This window comes from Scleropages formosus, chromosome 4 (assembly GCF_900964775.1).
Source record: "Scleropages formosus chromosome 4, fSclFor1.1, whole genome shotgun sequence".
Lineage (NCBI taxonomy): Eukaryota > Metazoa > Chordata > Actinopteri > Osteoglossiformes > Osteoglossidae > Scleropages > Scleropages formosus.
In genome coordinates this window covers 7,262,482-7,284,734 of record NC_041809.1, presented here as the reverse complement: position 1 = coordinate 7,284,734, position 22,253 = coordinate 7,262,482, and the positions used below count along the sequence as shown (strand labels likewise).

The 22,253-nt window shown below is 36.9% G+C and overlaps 1 protein-coding gene across 1 annotated transcript in view; it reads left to right on the top strand.

The window, feature by feature from the left end:
• The window catches only part of LOC108932684 (CUB and sushi domain-containing protein 1), a 389,881-nt gene that overhangs the window by 139,310 nt on the left and 228,318 nt on the right, over positions 1-22,253 (top strand). The window contains exon 3 of the mRNA XM_029251436.1: positions 17,913-18,025. Within this exon, the coding sequence (XP_029107269.1) occupies positions 17,913-18,025 (113 nt within the window). The remainder of the gene's footprint in view (positions 1-17,912; positions 18,026-22,253) is intronic.

The following is a 22,253-nucleotide window of genomic DNA, read 5'->3' as shown; positions in this document are numbered from 1 at the left end:
AAATAAAAAAATGTGGGGGGCGTGGTGGCGCAGTGGGTTGGACCGTGTCCTGCTCTCTGGTGGGTCTTGGGTTCAAGTCCCGCTTGGGGTGCCTTGTGATGGACTGGCGTCCCGTCCTGGGTGTGTCCCCTCCCCCTCCAGCCTTACGCCCTGAGTTGCCGGGTTTGGCTCCGGTTCCCCGTGACCCCATATGGGACAAGTGGTTCAGAAAATGTGTGTGTAAATAAATAAATACACACATACATAGTTTTATTTTGCTTTGTTGTAAGTCTTGAACATGAAATGTTTTTGATTTGATGTTTTTCAGTTTCTAACATGTGTACTGGGGAAGTTCTAAGACAAGCCAGTCTTACTGTAGGTCACTCTGTCTTCTCGAGTCGGTCCTTTTAAAAGTCTTTGTCCGAATTAATTCAAGACCCATGTTGACATGATTGCCTAAGACCAGTCATCCGACAATCTTGAATTCAGTCTCGATGGATAAATCGGTTCATAACTTCTTATGGGTTAACATTTCAGGCTGAATCAAGAATGGCTTTGAAGTTCACTGAGTCTGTCTCTTACCCCCTCAATTCGTAAGAAGAGAAAGTGATAACCCTAAGGAGACGGTCTCCATTATTAAAATTCACTGTCATCTTCATAAATTGATTTATACTTGGTAGGAATACATTGGTTATTTCTTCTGTCATATATCAAGGCAAAGCATTCAAAACGATTTCAAAGGATTTGTGCAGAAATGTTTCCTTTGATGGGAATATTGAAGAAGCTTGTTTATTTTGTTCTTGAAGGTACAAACAATTGGCATGTTACCTTGTATTACTTTTCTGAAGAATATTACTCATTATTGTTCATACTGAAGATGGAACTTGTTTAGTGCATGACCTACAAGCCAAAGGCCAGAGTGCTGTCAGACTGCAAATTTACCAAGTCCCATTGATGACAGAATAAAAGCACATTCTTATCTGCTAGACTTCATAACACATCGTGGTTTCGGAAACCATACAAGGACATCACACAATATCAACATCAACAACTCAGCACAGGCCATCTAACAAATTTCAGTCACACTGGTTTTTTATCATGTGTGCCCACAAAAACACAACTTGACATTACATTTTAAGATTTTTCTATGATAGTGGCAGAATATTGAGCTTAACTTTTTTACCCGTGAATGCAACCCATTGTTTTCTTTTTTTTTTTTTTTTAAAATATCAAAGCAAATTGTGTGAAGTGCCTTGGATTACACCATAGACCCTCTCCTTTGATGGATTAGCTCCTCCAACAATCAAATATCATTGTTGCCCCAAGAATCAAATCAATTTAGGGCAGTAAATAAAACCCTGGCTATTCATACTCTAATAAATTACTGTTAATGGCTTGAACAGTGTTGCTGCGATTGACAACTGTAATATCATGCCTGCCAAATAATATATTAAAGATTTTTTTTTCACTACACTTGGGACATCAGTATGGATTCATTTTCTCTTCCCAACTACACTTACTGACACTGCTGGTTTTCATTGTGTCCATTACTTTTGGTTTAATTTATGGGAAGTCTAATAACACATATTCCCAATAAACTGGGTCCCAGTGTTCAGCTCTGTTTCGTGTAAGTAACAATTTAAAAAATGATTGTAAAATCATAAAAATTAATCATATTATATGAAGTTTCTATGTTATTTTTAAAACTGGAGTCAGTGGTTTATGAGGTAATTTTTCTGCCTCTTGTCAAATCAAGCAATATTGTTGGGCCTTTTCAGAGTGCAAACTTTTATATTTTACATTACTTCTGGTTATCTATGTGTCAGTGAATGTGTGTGTGTGTGTGTGCATGTGTGTTACAGCATGAAAAATAATCGCATAATGGAAATTTTCCCACTAGTGACTTGACCCACTAGTTATTTAAGACCTAGAAGTCTTTTATGTTGTGTACATGTGCTGTCTAAATAACTGTTAAACATGTTAAGCATGTAAAAGCATGATAAGAGCAAGATACTATTATTAAAAGTCTTTTGACTTAATAAATGAATGCGATCTGATTTTTCATTCACTTCTGTACAGCTCTCCTCAAGCAGTAGAGTATGCAAAGTGTAGATGAACAGTCTGGGGAAAAGTAATACTTATTGAGGAGTATTTGCTCCTGTTTTTTAAAAAGAGGTTTAGCCATAGGGCAATATGAGTTCTGACAAGTTTAAGACACAGTTATACATTTTTCATGTTAACTTCTGTACTGGGAATTTAAAAAAAAAAAAAAAATGTAATTGTATACTTGGTCATTTGGTCATACATATAAAATATGATTTATTCAATATATATGCAAAAACTCTGAGGATGAAAACCCACTGGGACTGTGCATAACCTGGAAGTAATTTCATGTTATGAAGTATAATTATCATATCACCAAATCACATCAGGCATTATGAACAGATATAAAGCATTATGTAATCTGTGTGTGGCACTAATGCTTACAGTGACAGGTACAATTTATTTGAGGTACAGTTCATTTCAACACTGAAATAACAGAAAATAGTCTAATCCCAACAATTTTATCCCCCCGTCACTGTGTTCCCTTACTTTATTTTTGAGGCGCTATAATGCTAGTGCTCATGTTTCTTTTTTGATCCACTTAATTTTGCAAAAGAATAAAAAGACAAGTCATAGTTTTTTTTTTTTTTCTGAACATACATGCTGTGTTCATGCTCTTAGTTTAGAAAATGCTGCCAGATGTTTAACTTTAATGCAAACTTAGAACAAATGTGTGTGGTCTGTTGCGTAAAAGTCCTTTAAGATACAATCTGGGTAGAAATAAGTGGAGAAAAATTAGGTGAATTGAATATTCCATCAAAGGATGTACAATGTCAACTCTTTACTAAACAAAAAAGACAACAGAATGCAAATCAAATGTCTTTGTCATACAGCAGTACAGGTCCAGGAATATTAGAGTGGAATGTCACAAAAGGAATTGTGACTATTCTTAAGGTTCTTTAATTGTGTACCTTTTTTTCCATAGCATTTCTCTGTAACAATAAAGTATGATCTGCAGTAAACAGAAAAAAAAAAAAAAGAAATTAATTAAAAAAATAAAAAAAGTAAAAAAAATATATATATACATATACATTTTTTACATATACATATATCTTTTTTGTTTCCACTTCTCTTGATTTTATTTGTATGGATGTGAACAGTGATTGTAAGGATATATAACAAAGGAATTCAGCAGCTGTGTCCTTGCACTGATATATGTTACAAAAGATAAAAATTAATTTATAGTTCTTGTTTTCGTAGATTCATATTTTCATGGTGTCATACATTCATTACTGAAGAACTGATTACAGAGAGGCTAATTCAAGACAATTTAGATTAAATAAATTCACTCAAGAATATAATTCTGAGCAACAGTTAGAATACTAGGAAGACTTGTAGTACTGTAGTCAGAAGGTCCTGGGTTCAGTTCCGTTCTCCCTCTATAGTGCCTTTGAGAAAGCTCTTATTTACTCTGAATTGCACTAGCAAGGAATACCATCTTGCAGAAATTGGTAAATCATTGCAAGTTCCTTAATACTAATATAATGTTGCCTAGGAAAAGATATGACATAAGTGAATGAAAAATAGCCAAACTTCTTTATTTATTATCAAATAGACTTATTTGACAAATCCTGTTTGATGAGCAACTGGCTCTTCATGTACACTACGTATACACACACTTACTGTATGTGCACTGTGTACATACATGATTCAAACAAGAATTACCCACCTCGGAATTAAAAATCAGATACGGTGCGCGAAAGGTAATCTCTTGTGGATTTGCTGTTGAGATGTAATGCTTATTGTAACACAAATTTATTTAATACTTCAGTGAAAGGAAAGAAAGAAAAAAAATTGTGATGTATTGCTCCATTCTGCTTTTACTTTGATTAGGGCACAATTTAACAAGCACATTTAATTATTTCTCTCCCTCATACTTGTGTCTTTATCATTTATTAAATTAATTTAGTCTTAATTATATTTTTTTCAGGGCAACTGAATTTCTCAAACGTTGTCTGTATGCCTCACCTATAAGGCGCTGTGCTTAGAATAGGAGTTATTGACATACTGTGTGGTTTTAATCTATAAGAACCACTGCAGTTATGCAGCAGATGTTTCTATCTGAAGTGCCTTGAGTAGTCTCGAATTTGACCTGTTTATACAGCAAGATATTTTAATGAAGGAGCTCAGGTTAGATCCCTTGCTCCAAGGGATTCACTCAGATACAGTTCCCATTAAGGACAGGCTCAAAGCATGCATTTCAAATGAATTTTCCTTAAAAAAGATTGTTAAAAATAAAGATCATTACCCTGGGTCATAATTATAAGAGTTGTTCAGTTTTTTCCTTGACTTACAAAATTGTTTTTATTGTTATTATAGAATAATATTAATTTAAAAATCAATTTATAAAATATTCTAATAATAAATATATAATACATAATAATATTTTTTAAAAAAATATATTTTATAATAAAATTAATGAAAAAATTGTGAGCTACTAATTTTATTGTTATTGTTTACTGTTCCATTCCCAAAAACTTGCACCTTATTGCACCTTAAAACAATACATTATACTGTCTTAAACATCACAACACCATTGAAGAATGGCTTATTAAATTTAAGAATTAAGGAAAAGATACAGATATTACGGCTTTCAAATGGATAATATACTGTGTGTTTTCTACTAGGTTTTTATTTATTCGAAACATTGCATGCCAATAAATAAATGCAGAACAGATGTGTGGGTGTTTTGCCGACATTAATGTGTGGTTGGTTACTTGCATTATGAGCAATCTGAGGAGGCATAATTATTTTGTCAATTAACAAATGTTGCTGCCTCAGACATAACCTTTGGAACGCAAACTCATTTGTGTAACTCACTGGCCAGTCACCTGTAAATCAGCTTTCAGAAAACAGGTTCTGCGACGTTAGTCATTCTGATTCAATTTCTTGGGAAAATTTGTCATTATAAACCTTCCGGTTATAGAAGAATGTATTTCTGCACTTCATATGTCCTCGTGGTTACTCTGAGTACTGCAACTAGAGAGCAGCAATATTATAATCAAAATACAAAGCTCTTCTTGATGCTCAAGGTTTCTAGACATTGATGCAAATTTAATATCTCTAAGGAATAATTACCAATACACCTTTGGTCCTCTCCACAGCCGCAGAGTTCTCAGGATGTCTTTTGTATGCTTTAGCTGTGGCACAAAGAACGATTTTTTTTTTCTAGTTGGACTGAGAAAATAGGCTTTAAAAAAAGTCTTCTTTAAAATTTAACATCTGAGCAGCCATTCCGCTTTAACCTTTCAGTATTGCTAGTGGTGTCTAGAATCCCCTGGTATCAAGTTTATTCAGTAGGGTATATCTAATTCCACGCCTCTTTTAATAGATCGACTGGGTCTTGTGGAAATGCTTATTAGACGATAAACCCTATAAACAGAAGTGCAGAAAACAGCTTGTCGCATGACTCCAAGCCAGATGGAGAGGATCACATCGGCTGCAGTCATCAAGAAGGCTGAAATGTGACTCTGTTGTGAATGTCTACACTTGGCTTAGTAGCACTTCATTTGACACTGACATAATGGCTGTCAGAAGTAGACCTGTGCATTCCTAACTGTCTTTGCAAGCATTGTATCACAGAATAACAATGAATACCATATTATCCATATAATTTGGAATTGCAATTTCTCTTCTGATCCTAGACTTTATACCTATGTAGATTTGTATGGAAGTTTTAAGTAATGTGGAGAAGTGGGTAGGGTAGAGATTAGAGTCCAGGCCTTGCTATCCTTTTAAATGCATTTGAAGAACTGCTGAAACTGTACTACCCTGGATCTAGGTACCCACCTAGAGCTGCTTGAGTAAAAATCACTCTGCTCTATAACTGTTAAAATCATTTTATGTAACTTAAGTTATCATGTTAGATTTCTATACTAACATTATACATTTCCTTGGAGATGCACTTCAGGAAATTAATGCTTAATTTCAGTAATAACACAGCCATATTAGTGTATGGGATCTACCTGAAATGATGCAATTACCATGGAACTGTCAAGACACCTGCTTAACATACAGGTGGGCAAAATTGTATTGATCCCATTCCATAAATATTCAATATCTGTAATCTTCTGGAGACCGTGATCTAAGATAAAAATCAGCACAACTAGTATATGCTTGAATGAGACATTTCTGATGATTTTGATAGAGGGGGCATCAAATCTAAAAAAAAAATGAAAAACTATGAACTTTGCAGGGCACACAGAACCACTGAAGCACATGCTACAGGACTCCTTTTTAGTCAGCACATTGACATGTCTCAAAACTAATAATAATAATAATAATAATAATAATAATAATAATAATGAATAATAAGAAGAAAGCGAGCAAGCGATTTATCCAGGAGTGAATGTTGTCAGATTTATGATCAAGGACCTCCAGAACAGAAACATCTACTGTGTGTGGGAGTAAAGAAACCCTGCCTTCTAAACTGACAAGCTGTGTCAATGTCACTGTCACCCAAGTCTGGCTGAAACGGCTCATTTTTAAAAGTGTGGTTTAAAGCAGAACTCTATTAAGGTGACGGGATTTTATAAATCAAACAGCTACATTTCTGTTTGAGGTGCCTGCAATACAACTTCCTTTGGACACCTTCTTCATGATGATGAAGAAAATTAGGTCTGTATTCATTTTGCATGTAGTTACCCTTTAAACATAAGCTCACATTGATGCCTAAGTGCAAAAAACAAGTTGTTTTAGTTTTACTCTAATCACATTGCTTCCAAGTTACATTACAGTTCTGGATCTTGTAATATTTTTCCTTCTTTCTTTCCTTTTTTATGTCTTTAATACAGGCTTTATTGCTCCTAATTGGAGAGATTAAGGGATGCTCCCAGTTGATAAGGATGTATTAATGATATTAATGAGAAGCTGGTTAAGGAAGACGTTATTTTACATGCTAAGCTGGAATTGGATCTAACAAGATTGCCGAAATGTTTCGAGACGTGTTAAAATGTTGTTGAACTTGCTCAAAAAATATGTACCCACTGAGAAATTCCATGGATTTATTAGGTGAGAAATGAGGCATATTCTTTCAACAGGGCTTGGTTACTTTATGTTTTAAGACTGACTTGATTCCTGTAGGTCAGCATGAAGTGAATGATTTGAAGCGACTGACAACAGGTGAACCTAATGTTGCCCTTTCCATTACCCAGGCCGAATGAAAAGATTTATAGGGGCAAAAAAAAAAAAAAAAAAAAAGTGTTAATATACTGTAGGCCTATCACATGAACCAAACCACTTGGCTCTTAATGCTACTAAACAAATACTACACATGAAAATCTAATAATAAAAGGGAGCAGATGTGATTTAAAGGGACCAGTTGCTATGTCTACCCATTTGTATGACATCACTGTTTTACAGCCAACCTGCCCATCTACTCTGTCTAATTTGTGTCTGCTGTGAGGGTTGGCAGCCGGTGGTAGAATAACACTTATAAGAGTTCTTCTGTCGGGACCAGCAGCAGTTTGGATTGCCTTTATGGGCCTGCTCTATAATATCATACTGGTATTTGGAGCAAAGGTTAATTTCTCTGCACATTGTGGAGAGCACAGCCCATGTCTTGCGACAGGAGTTTAACCTTGACCACCGTGTCTTGATTTGCTTTATTTATCGCCCTGTGGTCTGATGGGTGTCGCAGAGGGTGCACCAGCAGTCCAGCCAAGAGGCAGAGCCTAAAGTTGGAAACCTTACAGGGGGTATATAGTGAATTTAAGGACTAATGGGTTTAGGGCTGTAAAGACTGCTATGTAGGATTAACAACCCACCTAAACTATTCTTGTACGTATATCTGGATTAGGGGAGTTAGGATGATACAGTTCCTACTATACATAATAAGGAGAATCAAAAATGTATGCTTTTTTCCCATTTTTTCAAACTTCCTGCATATTAAGACCCTCATATTTGGCATATGAAAGAATTAACCTGCTAGTGCATCAGTGTGAAATAGCAGTAATAAATCAGCTTTTATATCATCATAAAACTCAAGTGTGAAAACAAACAATGTTTAGATAAAGCTGCTATATCTTAAAGGCACAATTCATGATTTGTACACTGAAGACTAACTGTATTAACTTAGAAAAGTGATTCTATATTATCAGTCATAAGTGATGTAATATTTCACAAATATTAGTATCTTGAAAACTGCAATTAATTGGATATTGTAAGTTCCATGTAAATTAGTTTTGCTTTAGGGTTATTTAAGGTGATGCCTGTTTATTGGAACTCAGTGGCATACACTGAAGATGCAAACATGGACACTTAGAGGTCAGATCTCCTAATAAGACAATTGGTGTTCAATGGTGCATTTATGCATAGAGTTCTCATTTTCCAGGAACCACATAACATGGAACAAAAAGGCAATTTCAGAGCTGCCTGCCTTTATTCCTTATGAACCATTTCTCTTTGTGCAGAATCCATTTAAAGGGGCCGGAAGTGAAGGTGGAGGTCAGGTGAATAGAGGAGAAATTAAGTACTTTGGTAGAAGTTATTTAAAACTCTTCCATATGGTACTTTTGACCAAATGAGACTTGTATGACCATACATACTTATATATGCCCTCTTATATGGTGAAGTGAGTTTGTTTTTACTATGAAATTATAATTTTCATCTACGACTATAATGACCGGCATCCATTAAGTGTAAAATTAAAGTGATGGTTATTCTTGTTTAAGTTTTTCAGAGTATTTACTCAAGAACTTTGAGTGGAAAAAGTCTTTCATGGTAGGAAATGACACCAAAATGACTGGAGTGTTATTAGATACAACTGCCGAATACAGAATTGTGCCGTACTGAAATGCTATTTGTTTACTGAACCCTGGCACTTCAAGCCGTGAAGCGTTATTGAACTGTCTGTCTGCTTCTGGACTCATCTGAAGGTCTCACTCCACTCCAGACACTTATAAACAAATAATACCGATTATCAATATTTTTTTTTCTGGTTTGAGAGCCCTTTGCCCTTCACCATGACAACCCAGTGTCAGTAAAAGACAAGTGGACAAGCCTGGACTGCTGTTAGTTTCTTCATTTGTAAATGTCTGTTCCAGTTATACTTGTAAACAATGAGGCACACAATGAAAATTCTTCTCCCTTTCAACCAATTATGTGTGTGTCTGTGTGTGCCTATAAATAGACATAATTGGCTCAAATATATACCAATTGTGTGTGTGTGTGTGTGCGCGTGTGCGTGTGCATGTGTGTGTATATATATAGACACACATACAATGATTGTACATGATGATTCATTTCTGGCATTTTAAAAACCAAAAAAGTAGATTCCTGTTTCTTTACACTTAGTGCTGAATTTACAGTCAGAAAAAAATCCAGAAACAGCTAGTAGATTCATACCTTTAAAGTATCTCTGTTGCAAAACACTGAATGAAAATGTATAAAATGTTCACATTTTCAGGTTGTTTAATGCCCTGATGGATTTTCTCATGCTTAGTACAAGTTCTACAGATTTCTCTCTTTTTTTTTTTACTCTTGCATTTCAGTTACTAAACAATCTGCTGGCCATTACATGTCTTCATATTTAGCGCCCTGCTGTCCACCAACTCCGTTCTTTCCTGCTCTTGGCTTAAAGAAAAGCCTTGGAAATGTGTTTTTATATACTGTGCCTCAAAAATAGAAGCATTGTTTTGTACTGCTGTATGATTTATTAATGGACACATCATTACATAGAATAAAATATGAAAGTAAAACAAATGCTGTCCATTTGCCTTTCGGGTCCAGAAGTAATTGTTCCTGTGTTGTTTCCGTGTGGCTTGTACATAAAGGAGCACTTTGTTTTTGGGCAGCGTCAGGTAGTATTACTTTCTGAATGTGATCTAAAAGTTTTCTTGTGTTTTTTTTTCCCCAGTTTTTATTTTCCATGTCGTTTATTTCTGTTACCAGCGCTCCACCCCCTGCTAAATAAATAAATAAGTAAATCATTTACTTTTCAAAACAAAATACTTCTGCCTCATTTATAATTTCTTAACACTTGGCATGTAGGAGGGTGTGTTACAGAAGATGAATGCCAAATTCCTCACTTCCAGGTTTCCCAGTTGGCCTTATGGGTTTGTTTGTAGCTGTCCCTGGTGGAGAGGAACAGCAAAAAGCTTACTGTCTAAGTAGTTTCTTGAAGGAAAAAGGGGTAGACATAAAGTGTAGAACATTTTGGTTAAAAGAAAACTACTAACTCAAGGTGAAAAACTTGAACAAGGATTTCTCAAATGGAACATGTAAAATCTCTAGAATATGGAACTGATTTGTGTGTGTATGTGTGTGTGTGTGTGTGTGTGTGTGTGTGTGTGTTTTGGGGGCTGATGATGAGCGAATGTGAGGGAGCATGGTGTCCTTGGAGGGTGATGTCTTGTTGTATCAGCTAACATAAGAGGACATTTTCCCTCAGGATTGATGTTCCTCCTAATAAATCTGCAAATATTTCTTTTCTTTTTCATTTTAGAAGATAATCAACATCTAAATATATATTATATCAGTACCCTTGGAAAATTTGGCAATAATAAACTGTAAAGAACTTTTGAAATGTCTTTTCTTTTAAATTCTATTTCTGCACAATTTTTAGATGATAGGCCTTTTCATTTTTGTCTAGTACTGAATAGAAAGTAATAGAATATCTTTCGGATTCATGCTGGGATCTTAAACTTGAAAGTACTTCTAATATGTACTTTGTGGGGGAAAACCTGACTGATCTAGACAGTTATGGATGTCATTTTTTCATGTCTAGAATGTCATGTGGACAACCCATTATACTATCTTAGCAGGCAACCTGGAGACTTTTTTTAACAGAGTCTTAGCAAAGGAAAAAAAAAAAAAAAATCATTCCATTAATGAAATAGTCACTATCAACAGACCTAAATGCACAGAGAATTAATGTTAAAAGTAAATAATATCAATACCATATCACAGTAGTGTGCAAAGAAACTGGTTATATGATGGTGTGTAATACTAATAGTAATCTTTGTTTTATAAAGCACCTTTACTAGCAGTTTCTCAAAGTGCATTACAATAAAAATACACTCATCAGCCACTTCATTTAGTACACTTGGCTATTTAGATACGTACAGCTCACTCCCCACAGCTGGTAGGTCACATGGATGTGATACAGTATATTCAGCAAGCCTGCAGGCTCAATAGGTCCAGTTTAAATGAATGTTAGCATAGACAAGACATGTGATCTAAGCAGCTCTGAGTGTGACGGGACTGCTGGTGCCACCCGGTTGGGATTTTCCCACACGCTAGTTTCAAATGTTTATAAAAGATGGTGTCATAAACAAAAAAGTCATCCACTTGGTACGCTTCTGAGGACAATATATATAGTGGCATGCAGCGCTGGGAGTTTGGATGGGGCGAAGAAGGACGCGGAGGCAGCATTTATAACAAAGGGTTTATTTGAACACTGGCACCAGGGAAAGAATACTTTTGGGCAGCAGACCCCATTTCCTCCAGGACCTGCGCTTACAGCCAGCCTTCCCAGCCTGCTTAGCACCCCCAGGCTCTCCTCCCAACACACCGGCAGACACAGCCACCCCATTATTTTCTCCATAAGTGCCCCCAGTGGTTACACACACGCACACACTTTCTGAACTACTTGTTCCATATGGGGTCACAGGGAACCAGAGCCTATCCCAGCAACTCAGGGCATAAGACTGAAGGGGGAGGGGACACACCCAGGAGGGGACACCAGTCCGTCGCAAGGCAACCCAAGCGGGACTCGAACCCCAGACCCACCGGAGAGCAGGACCCAGTCCAACCCACTGCGCCATCGCACCCTCTGTTGGTTACACAGACATTTAACATTATTTCCCATAATGCAACTATTTACATTAAGCACACAGTCCCTCCTAAAACAGTAATGCACGGTCGTCACTATATATATAGGTTAATTACAATGATGTGTTAAAATGTCCAAGATGCTGAACTTTGAAGTGGATGGGCTACAGCAGCAAAAGGCCATACGGGGTACATCTCCTGTGAGCTCAGAATGAAAAAATGAGGTTCCACTGGTGAAGCAGTCATCAAAATTGGATGATGGAATAGTGAAATATGTTGATTGGCCTGTAAAATCCAAGTATCTGTGGTCAAAAATGGCAGTTAAAAGAATCAGTTTATAGACCCATCCTGTCTGGTGTCAGGAGTACAGACTGGTGATGGTGGTGTAATGGTACAAATAGGTTATGTATGAGAGGTTTCGAACATGTGGGTCTTAAGCCTGATAACCACTATTAAAAAATTCCACAAATCAGTAAATATAAGTTAATGTACTTTTTCAGTCATACCATGGAAACACCAAATATATAAGCTAGATATATTGTTAGAATACAGCAGTGGCTCTACATGTGCCGCAGTATGCAAAACGGAGAGATTTCATAAGTCTTAAGAACTTTTAAAGAAATTTTACTAGTGTATATAATGTACATATCTGATCACAGCTTAACATCTTAATTCACAGTGCAGACATCCTTTTCATCAGTGTCAATCCAGGGACATTTTACTTACAGCCAAGGTATTCATATCCATCCTTGCATACATCAGAAATATATATGAATAGACATATTCTTCTTCTTCTTCTTCTTCTTCTTCTTCTTCTTATTATTATTATTATTATTATTAATAAGAAATGATGATGATGGTGAAGGTCTAAGACACAAAAGACGGATAGAACGACAGGAAAAATTTTGACTATGGAAGGATCGTGACAATGACCCAAACCTAAGGTAGAATATATATCAAGAGGGCAAATGATGGCCACAGAGTCAATAAACTAGGGTCTGCTTATAACAGAGCAATTGTTGACCTTAACAACTACATCCAATCAGGTAAAGACAAGTTTTCTAGGTGCATTGGATTACATTGTGCAGAATGAGCAAAGTACAGCCTTGAAAAGAAGCAAAAAAGAGAACATCAAGGTACAACTCGAGAACAGCTTAGAGAATGATAAAATAGACTTACTGATGAACAAAGCATTGCATGGCGAGTTCAGCAATCATGATAAACCAACAGTTGACAAAAAAGCAACCATGGTGTAGTTAAGCAACTCTGGGCTTGAAAGAGAGATAGAAAACTTAATGATTGCAGCACAGGACAAGGCACCAAACAGCAGGTACCACAAGAAGAATGTTTGTGGGTTTAAGTGACTAATAGTACTATGAGTATATGCCTGAAAAGGTCATTAACATCAGAAATGTTACCATAACTTGGGACCTACTGATAGTCACAGATTGTACATTGTCAGCAAACTGTCCTGGCATAGCATTGGACAACGAGAAAGAGAAGAGCTACCTATTGATCAGTTAAGCGATCCCAGATGATGCAAATATGATACTGAAAGAGGCTGAAAAACTGCAAGTGTGAAAACCTAGAAACTGAGGTCAGTACAATTTAGAACATCAAGGTCAGGGTGCTACCAGTAGTGGTGGGAACATTTTGGACATTCAAGAACACTTAAGGCTTCTAGAACCACGTGGAGATCCAACAGGTAGTAAAATGCAATGGAAGGTCAGAAGATCACTGATGGGACCCACACTTATCCTGCGCAGAGTGCTTCGATGAATTTCTTTTGTCTCTTGTTAAGATCTGAATTTAGCAGCCAGCTGAAACATCTGACAATAATCATAATAATAATAATAATAATAATAATAAGCAATATCATCATCATCATCATCAATGGAACAAATTTCATCTACAAAAGTCTCATTTCCTTAGTCTTTTGTTACCTGAGATTCATAGTGTTGTTTTGTTTTGAAATGTGTTCAAAATCCATAGATTTTACTTTATTGTGGTAGTTTGTCTATATACATTGACTAAGTAGTTAAATGTCTCTTTGCAGCTGCCGAAGATAATAAGAAATAATAAAGATAAAACTCTGCCTATAATATTAATATTTTTAACTTTATTAATAGTGCTTGCTGGGGAATATGATGTTCAGAACACGTTTTAGTTCCTTATTAAACTTTCCATCATAGCTGCCTTTTATTGTCAGGTTAATTGAGTTTTATAGTACACAAAAGTAAAATATAATAGGGCAGCATACTGAATGGACCCCGGATCAATTTAATTGATTCCTGCCACGACATCCTCTCAGATAATCTCGGTTGTGCCATATTAAAGCTGTAGGTAAAATATTCTTCAGAGTGACCTATCCTTCACTTCTAACACAGAACTGAGCAGAACCTGAAAATGTGATTTATTAATCGCTAAAGCGTGGATGAATGGACCTCTGCTTTAGTTATTTTATTTAGAGCCACAGTGAACCTGGGGGGTTGGGGGGGTATACCCTGAACAGGGCGCCAATCATGATTCTAACCTTTACAGCAAATTTGGTGTAAAACAAGCATGGTATAATTAAAGTTTTATAGTAACTGTGTATTCTTTTGAAATTAAGAAAGGGCAAAAACCACAATGTGGAACACACACACACTGACTGAAACTGCCTGACCCGGGAACACAGGGTGCAAGGCTGGAGGGGGGAGGGGACATACCCAACACAGGACGCCAGTCCATCACAGGGCACCCCAACCAGGACTCAAACCCCAGAGCCACCAGAGAGCAGACACAGGTCAAATCCGCTGCGCCACCGTGCCACCGCACCCCTCTTCTCAGTGCCGAACAGAGAAGGTAAAAAAGCAGTGATGAGGACGCATTGTCCCACAGAAAGAGGACAATTTCTTTTGTCTGTTCTTGATGCAGATCAGGACCTGCGTCGGTCCTGTTGTAACACATTCAAAATAAATCAAAAGCCAAAAACATACAGGATGTTTTTCCAGCAAACACGGGGGGGGGGGGGGGACTGATTAACCCCTGAACCTCCTCTCATTTGCATAGACTATCGTTGGTGCAAGCGATTCAATTATCATAATTCTGCTTCCTTTATTACTCCCAGTCTGAAAAGTGACTGGCACCCTTGACTTGGTTAATTAGACTGAATTTCCTGTGCTGAAGATCTGTTTTCCTTCAGCTGCACTTGTGTTTATTCAAGGACTTTCCAAATGACAACAATTACAGTCTAATTAAAAGAACAGCACCACAGCATTGCCAGCCGGGCAAGGAGACACCTATATTATTCATATATTTGTACTTCATCTGTTTGGCTCTTGCCCCAGTTCTTGTTGGTCCTATGTCATGCTCGCTGGCATTCATGAAATGAGAAATTTGCATGAGTAATGGAAATGTCAGTTTACCAGTAACGGGCATACAATGAATTAATTAATTGATTTAAAAAAAAAAAAGAAAAAAACAAAACTGAAGATAAACTGAATTAAATTATAGAGTATAAAAGTATGATCAGAGTCAGAGTTGTTTATTTGTCATTTGGATAGTTATACTGGGTACACTGGGCATTAAAATACCTGTGACGAGACTCGTATAGACGTGAGCAGACATGAACAAACACATATTTAGATATGGACGTGCTGATAAGCAAGGCAGCACAACTATAAAGTATAAAAAGGGCAGGTACAAATACATACAAGTACAATAAATAGGAAATAAATAGTAAATAGTGAACACTGGTGTAGACTGCAATAATAATAATAATGATAATAATAATAATAATAATAATAATAATAATAATAATAATAGAATTTAACACGAGGGTTTTCTGAGAAGGGGAGAGCTTTGTAATAAACATGAACTTGTAACCAGAAGGTTGCTGGTCCAGGCCCAGCTACCCAATGTTGCTGTTGGACTTTTGTTCAAGGTACTTACTCTGTGTCAATACAATTAAAGAAAATATATACACTGCTGTACAAATGCAGTAAATAGCTTAGTATGCAAACTTAACATTGCAAGTCTCTTAGGAGAAAAAAAAATAAAGAAATAACTGAATACAGGCATACATACATACATACATACATACAAATATCCAACACGTTCAACACTGCTTTGGTTTACTGCGTCAGCTAATAGTACAATTAACCAAAATAACCGAAATAGGAGGGAAAAAAATCAATAATTTGGAGGACGTCAAAAAAGTTTGCTGCACGGCACGTCAGTATGCACTTACGAAACATTACAGTTTTGGGACCATGCTATTACTTTCAGAAGCACAATGTTTTGAAGCCTGGGGCAGTTTGTTTTCTCAGGCGAGCGACTTTACCATTACCGCTAAACTTTACAGTAGAAGCCATTTGTTTCTCTTCCGAAGAAGGTCATTTAATACACAAAGGCAATGGGTAGGACAAATGAATGATTCAGTACTACAGCATCTACTTTTTTACGCAAAGAATGAATGATTCATTCTCTGCCCAAGTTTGAAATGAGACAAATATAGCATGACATCTAAAACAAATGTAACTGTTAGCTGGAAGTTTACCATAAAGAATGATGTTTTACACATTGAAAAGAGTGACTGAGCGTTGAACTGCTATGCATCTTGGCAGTGATAATAGGAATCCATGGGCGATAACTTGACACTAATGCAGACTAACTGGAAATTCATCTCAGAATTATGCATGTAATTCTTATGCAATACTTATTATGTGCTTAACATGCAGTCTTTTCAAAAATAATACCAAATTGTTAAAAAATGCTAATAAAACATTAAATGAATGAACAAATACAGAAATGAATACATTTACTGAAATAAACAGGCTTTCAGCATGAAAGCTGCAATTCATCTTTTCGTGGAAGTGCATGCTATGAAAAAAAAAATCTTTCAAAGTTTGTTGAATTTAAAAAAAAAAAATCTAATTAATGTAAGAACAAAACAATGCCAAAATGGGTAAGATTTTTCATAATGGTAATGGGGACAGTAATAGATTAATTTGATAATTTCAAAAAATAGGCACTTTGCATGCAAAATAAAGGCATGTTTTAGCAGGAGAAATAATGAGACGCTGCTCTATAATTTTCTGCCCCTATCCACCCCCATGTTTTGATGTTCCGGTGGCTTTAATTACATATACTTAAAAAGGATAGTCGTTCAACTGAATTAAATCAGAGTGAATTCTGGCATGCCTTTGTCTGCCTCGTTCTTGCTCTACCTTGCTCTCTATGCTGTAAGAGTGTTTGTCTGTGCCTCATCCGGTGACCTTGAGGCAATACACTTCACTGCTTGGTTACTTTAAGCACTTAAGTGTTCTGCTAACAAGGTTCCTTGATCCTCAGTCTTAAGACTACATTTTCATGCTGCAACCTATTTATCCACCGCTTAGAACTTCTATATGGCCACACCTGTACCTCAGATTAAGTGAACTTGTTAAGGAGAAATGAGCACCAGGTGTGGCTAGTTTTTATTCCTTATAGATACTGGACTATGGAAAGCAGAGAGTGTGTGTGAGCGAGCAATTCCTGAGAGAGCGAAGAAGAAGAAGAAGAAGAAGAAGAAGAAGAAGAAGAAGAAGAAGAAGAAGAAATTTAAATAAATAAATAAATAAAGAAACATACATACATGTTACTGTGATGAAACAGGTATTCAGGTTGGAGTTTACTGTGAAATGCTGTAATTCTTCTTTCTGGTTTTAGGTCAGAAAAGCCATTTCCTTTCACTTGTGACTGATTTGACTAGAGAGTTTTGTAGTAGATATGGATTTCTTAATAAAAACAGCTGGAGGTCCTTGTCACTACTGGCTCACATCTCACACCATGAATTTGACACACCCCAGCATGTCCTGAATGTATAAAAGTTAAATCAATATCCAGCAGACTTACAATGCACTTAATTTATTTTTTCCTGTGGTTAAAGGAAAAAAAAAAATTCTAAAGTTTATATTCACCTGCAGAAATTAAGTGGAATAAACAGGGGATGGACAGTGGAGAAGCTTCTTCAGTCCTAGGTTTATTCCTTGACAATATTCACGATGTCTAACAAGGTTCTTGATTTTTCTCTTTAGATTGTCTGGATTTATGTTGCCATCTCCTATCGTGAGCACGGGTTCCATCCTGGCCCTGTGGTTCACCACTGATTTTGCAGTAAGTGCTCAAGGATTCAAGGCAATTTATGAAGGTAAGACGAAAGGTTGTTTTTTTTTTTTTTTACTTGCTTTTTCCCCATTTGAGGGATAACACTAGAAGTTGCTTGTCAAGCTATAGTTATTATGTATTATGCAAACTGGAACGTACGCTCTGAATAAGCAGCGCAGCAAAAAAAAAAAAAAAAAAACCCTTTATACTGCACTCTTGACCATGCACATGTCATCTGATGATTGAGGTTATTGAATCTTACATGTTGTCAACACTGTTGGGCTGTTTTTGCAACTATGTAGCTACATTCAGTTGCTGGATTTTTTGAAATACTCAGATTTTAAGCAACTGGGAAGAACAGAAAAAGGGCTTTTGATGTTCCAAAGGTAGGGGGTGCGGTGGCGCAGTGGGTTGGACCGGGTCCTCCTCTCTGGTGGGTCTGGGGTTTGAGTCTCGTTTGGGGTGCGTTGTGGTGGACTGGCGTCCCGTCCTGGGTGTGTCCCCTCTACCTCCGGCCTTACGCCCTGAGTTACCGGGTAGGCTCCAGTTCCCCGTGACCCCGTATGGGACAAGTGGTTCAGAAAGTGTGTGTGTGTGTGTGTGTGTGTGTGTGTGTGTTCCAAAGGTTTTCAAAAGGACTCCCTTGTTGTATTTTATTTTTACATATTGAGCCATTTTCTTTGCTTACATATGGACAGGCGACTCTACAGACCACAGTCCGTTACCCATCATGTGGTCATATTCTTGATTGACTGCTGAGAAAAACACCATTACATTTATCCCCCGAGGTTCTCAATCCATCATCAGTTCACCTTTTATAACCCAATACTTGCATACATAGATTTTTTTATGAATAAACATTATTCTTTAATGTTGTCATGTTAGATTTTGTGCACATTACATTGAGAAGTAGCCTACAGCATGTGTCTGATCTAATTACTGAAGTAGTTTGGCTTTAGTAACCTTGGTAAATATGTCTGAAGGCAAATGGATGTCGGCCATTGTTACGTATTAATAATACTGCCAAGACTGCGATGGGCATACTTTGTTACGTGTAAACAACAGCATAATACTCATTAACAGGGATGTTATCAGAATTCCGCATATCATTTATGGGGGGAAGTCCTAAAGTTACTGAATGAACAATGACACATTATTGGAGAGATGTGATTCATGACAAAAAAGTTGTATAATGCCTGTCAGCCTTGGGCATATTTTGTAACTCTAATAAATTAATAAAATACAGTTTTAAATTTTGTAGATTCCAGAATAGATGGGGGGTGGGAACAGTATCACTTCCTGAAAAAACGGGGCAGGTAAATCAACGTCCTAATTTCAGTTGCATTCCCTTGAGTGTGAAAAGCTCTGGAAAGAATACATTGTTTCATGAGCCATATATTAACATCTGAAGGAATAGAAATCTTAAAGCATAGTGATATTCAGCATAATGTCTTTCTGAAGATTGATTGAATGGAATACCTTTACTGTGCACAGTAATTATTTTAATAAAATAATAAATACAACTGTTTATATGTTTACTCTATCTTACTATTATTATTATTGTCACCATGACAATCATGGCTGGTGTCCTAGGGTGTCCCCTGCCTCATGCCCTATGCTTCTGGCATAGACTCTGGATCACTATGACCCTGCATTGGACTAGTGTTTAAATAACAGATGAATGAATATAACCAGCAGTTGCAAGTCTGACATAGGACATGTGGCCAGGCTACAGAAGTAACATGGCAGGCGGATATGGGAAAGTATCCTTCAATCAAGGCTAAATCATCCCCCATAATTTTTGATAATTTCACTGAGTACTATTGCTAATATTTTTCTCAGTTTCTTAATACCAGATAGACAGCTTAAACTCATATTTGCAGCCATGTCATTTAAATCTTTACCTTGGAGCACAAATTCAGCAAGCATGTCACAGAAATCTGAGAAGTTTTTTATGTATAATTTTAGTTTGACTGAAATTCTTTAATTAAATGCCTTGACCCCTGCTGCATTTAAAAACACTAGCTTTTAAAACTTTAAGATTGTACCACTTGAAGACTGCGTAAGCTCGGCATTGCCCAGATGATTTTTTTTAAGTTTTGTAAATTATGTTAAATAATGCTATTCACAGCTCAGCTCTGTCACACAACAGTCACAGCTGGACAGGTTGCATTTGGAAAATTACATCCTCAAGGTTTGTAAATTGGTTGCTGTTGTCAGAGCGGTTTAATTATGACGTTCACTTCACACTTCACATTGCCACGGAAGGAAGGGTGGCAGTTTATTTTGCTAAATGACCACTTATTTCCAGTCCATTACCCTTGATTGCTGTCAAACCAAAAGGCAAAAAGAAGTAGCGCACGGAGGACGAACTTGTCACACTGCATGGATCGTTCAGCGATATTGCAGCTCTCTGGGATCTTGATAAAATGTGCTCACCACTGTGTTTTATTAACTTGACCTTTTCTCCAAGACACTGTACAGTCATTTGAAGAGGCTAAAACCAATGGGGAATGCAGCCTAATGCAAACAAATACAATATATGAGTGTGACAGTACTGACGTAAAAGCAAGCTAATGGCAAATAGGCTTCTGTTAGAAGTAGAAATAAAAATCATGATCAAGTGCTGTTACTGGATCAAGGAAGTAAATGTATATGGAATTTGAATGTCTTCCATAATTTCACCAGATGGCCTTGTTTTCTTCTATTTCTAAATATCATACTGTCAGTTTTTGACAAACAATCCGTCTCACCTGAAGAGACAGAGGATAAAAAAATGTTCCAATGATGGAGCCCATCTTTTTTTGTGTTCTATTTATACCAGAAAGGGAACTGCCTTTAACTTCCCTCGGGGAAGGGTCAGTGTTTCTAAGTTTAATATATTGAGTTTTTTACCACTTATGATAACCGAAGTATTTGGGAAAAAATCAATTTACGTCGCAAATTGTACTTCTTGGGGTAGTAAATGTTCAGTCTTGCAGATAATACGAACAATGGTAGTTTCCGTTTTTTTTTTTTTTTTTTTTTTTGGCTGACTCTGAAACTTTGAGATTTGCAAGCATGTTATCACAGAGGTAAAACATTTCCCAAAGCTTCTGCTGTCCTTTCCTTTAAGTACACCTGCAAGCCCATATCATATTTTATTGGTTGTCTGGGGTTGTTTTTAATACACATCATTGGTTTGTTGTGGCTGAATTTGTGCCCTGCCCTCTGACAACCCTGTTAATTTGACATGGATAACTCCATGGCTTGACTCGTGTTGTGAGTTGCCTCTTCCCTGGGTTCACCTCTGGCCTTTCTGTGCTGGAAGCATCCAGACACATCCCCACACGCGTGGCTGTCTGTTAACGTGGCGTGCAGGCCGTTGCTTTCCAGGATGCATGTCGGTGCGGGGAGCACGAGCCGGAGTCTCTTGCTGTGAGCAAAAATACATTATCCCAGCGTGATGAATCATTCCCCTGCGCCGCACTCTTCATCGGGCCCGTCTGCACGGGCATCTCCTCCTTCTCAGTTTCCTATTTTATTGGCTCCTCTGTAGATCCCTCATGTCAATGGCCCTGTAGAATGTCAGAATTAAGACATAGTACCCACCCCAACTTGTGCTCTTATATTATTTAACATCAGAGCTACCATAACACCTTTTATTTTCTACACATCTCCCACTTGCATGATTATGGGTCGCTAACTTTTGAGAAAAAAAAATTCATTAACAATATCGCATGAAAATGCTACCTGGCAAGTATTTTTTTTTTTCTTCCTTTCTTTTCAGGTCAGTCTTGTTGTGCTCTCACTGATGTTACATGATTGTTGCAGTTGCTGTTGATGCAGACTTGTTTGCAGGTCTCTATGTTTGAAGTGTTAGGCCAGCCCACCAGTAATGTTAGGTGGCTAAGTGCTGACCGAGAACTGTTAAGTGTGATAAAAAGTGCTGATCGGCAATTATCTTTTTCCTCACGTGGCTTTTTAACATATAAGAACAATGACGGTCATTAATTGCCTTGCATTTATTTTCACTTTAATACCAATATGAGGAAATAGTTGTGCAGAACTCCACACGTTAATGATTATTAGTCCGAATAAGCCAAAAGGAGAAAGTGTCTTTAGAGATCCTCATCATGTAATGCAACTGTAATCGAGATGATTGTTACAGAGATTAAACATTTGCTTCAAAGCTGAGGTGATGTTTTTGCCTTGTAAAACGTAATGTATGTTGTTTAATCAAATTTACTGTGTTAAAATTGCATAAAGGAAACACATGCTTCCAATAAGTA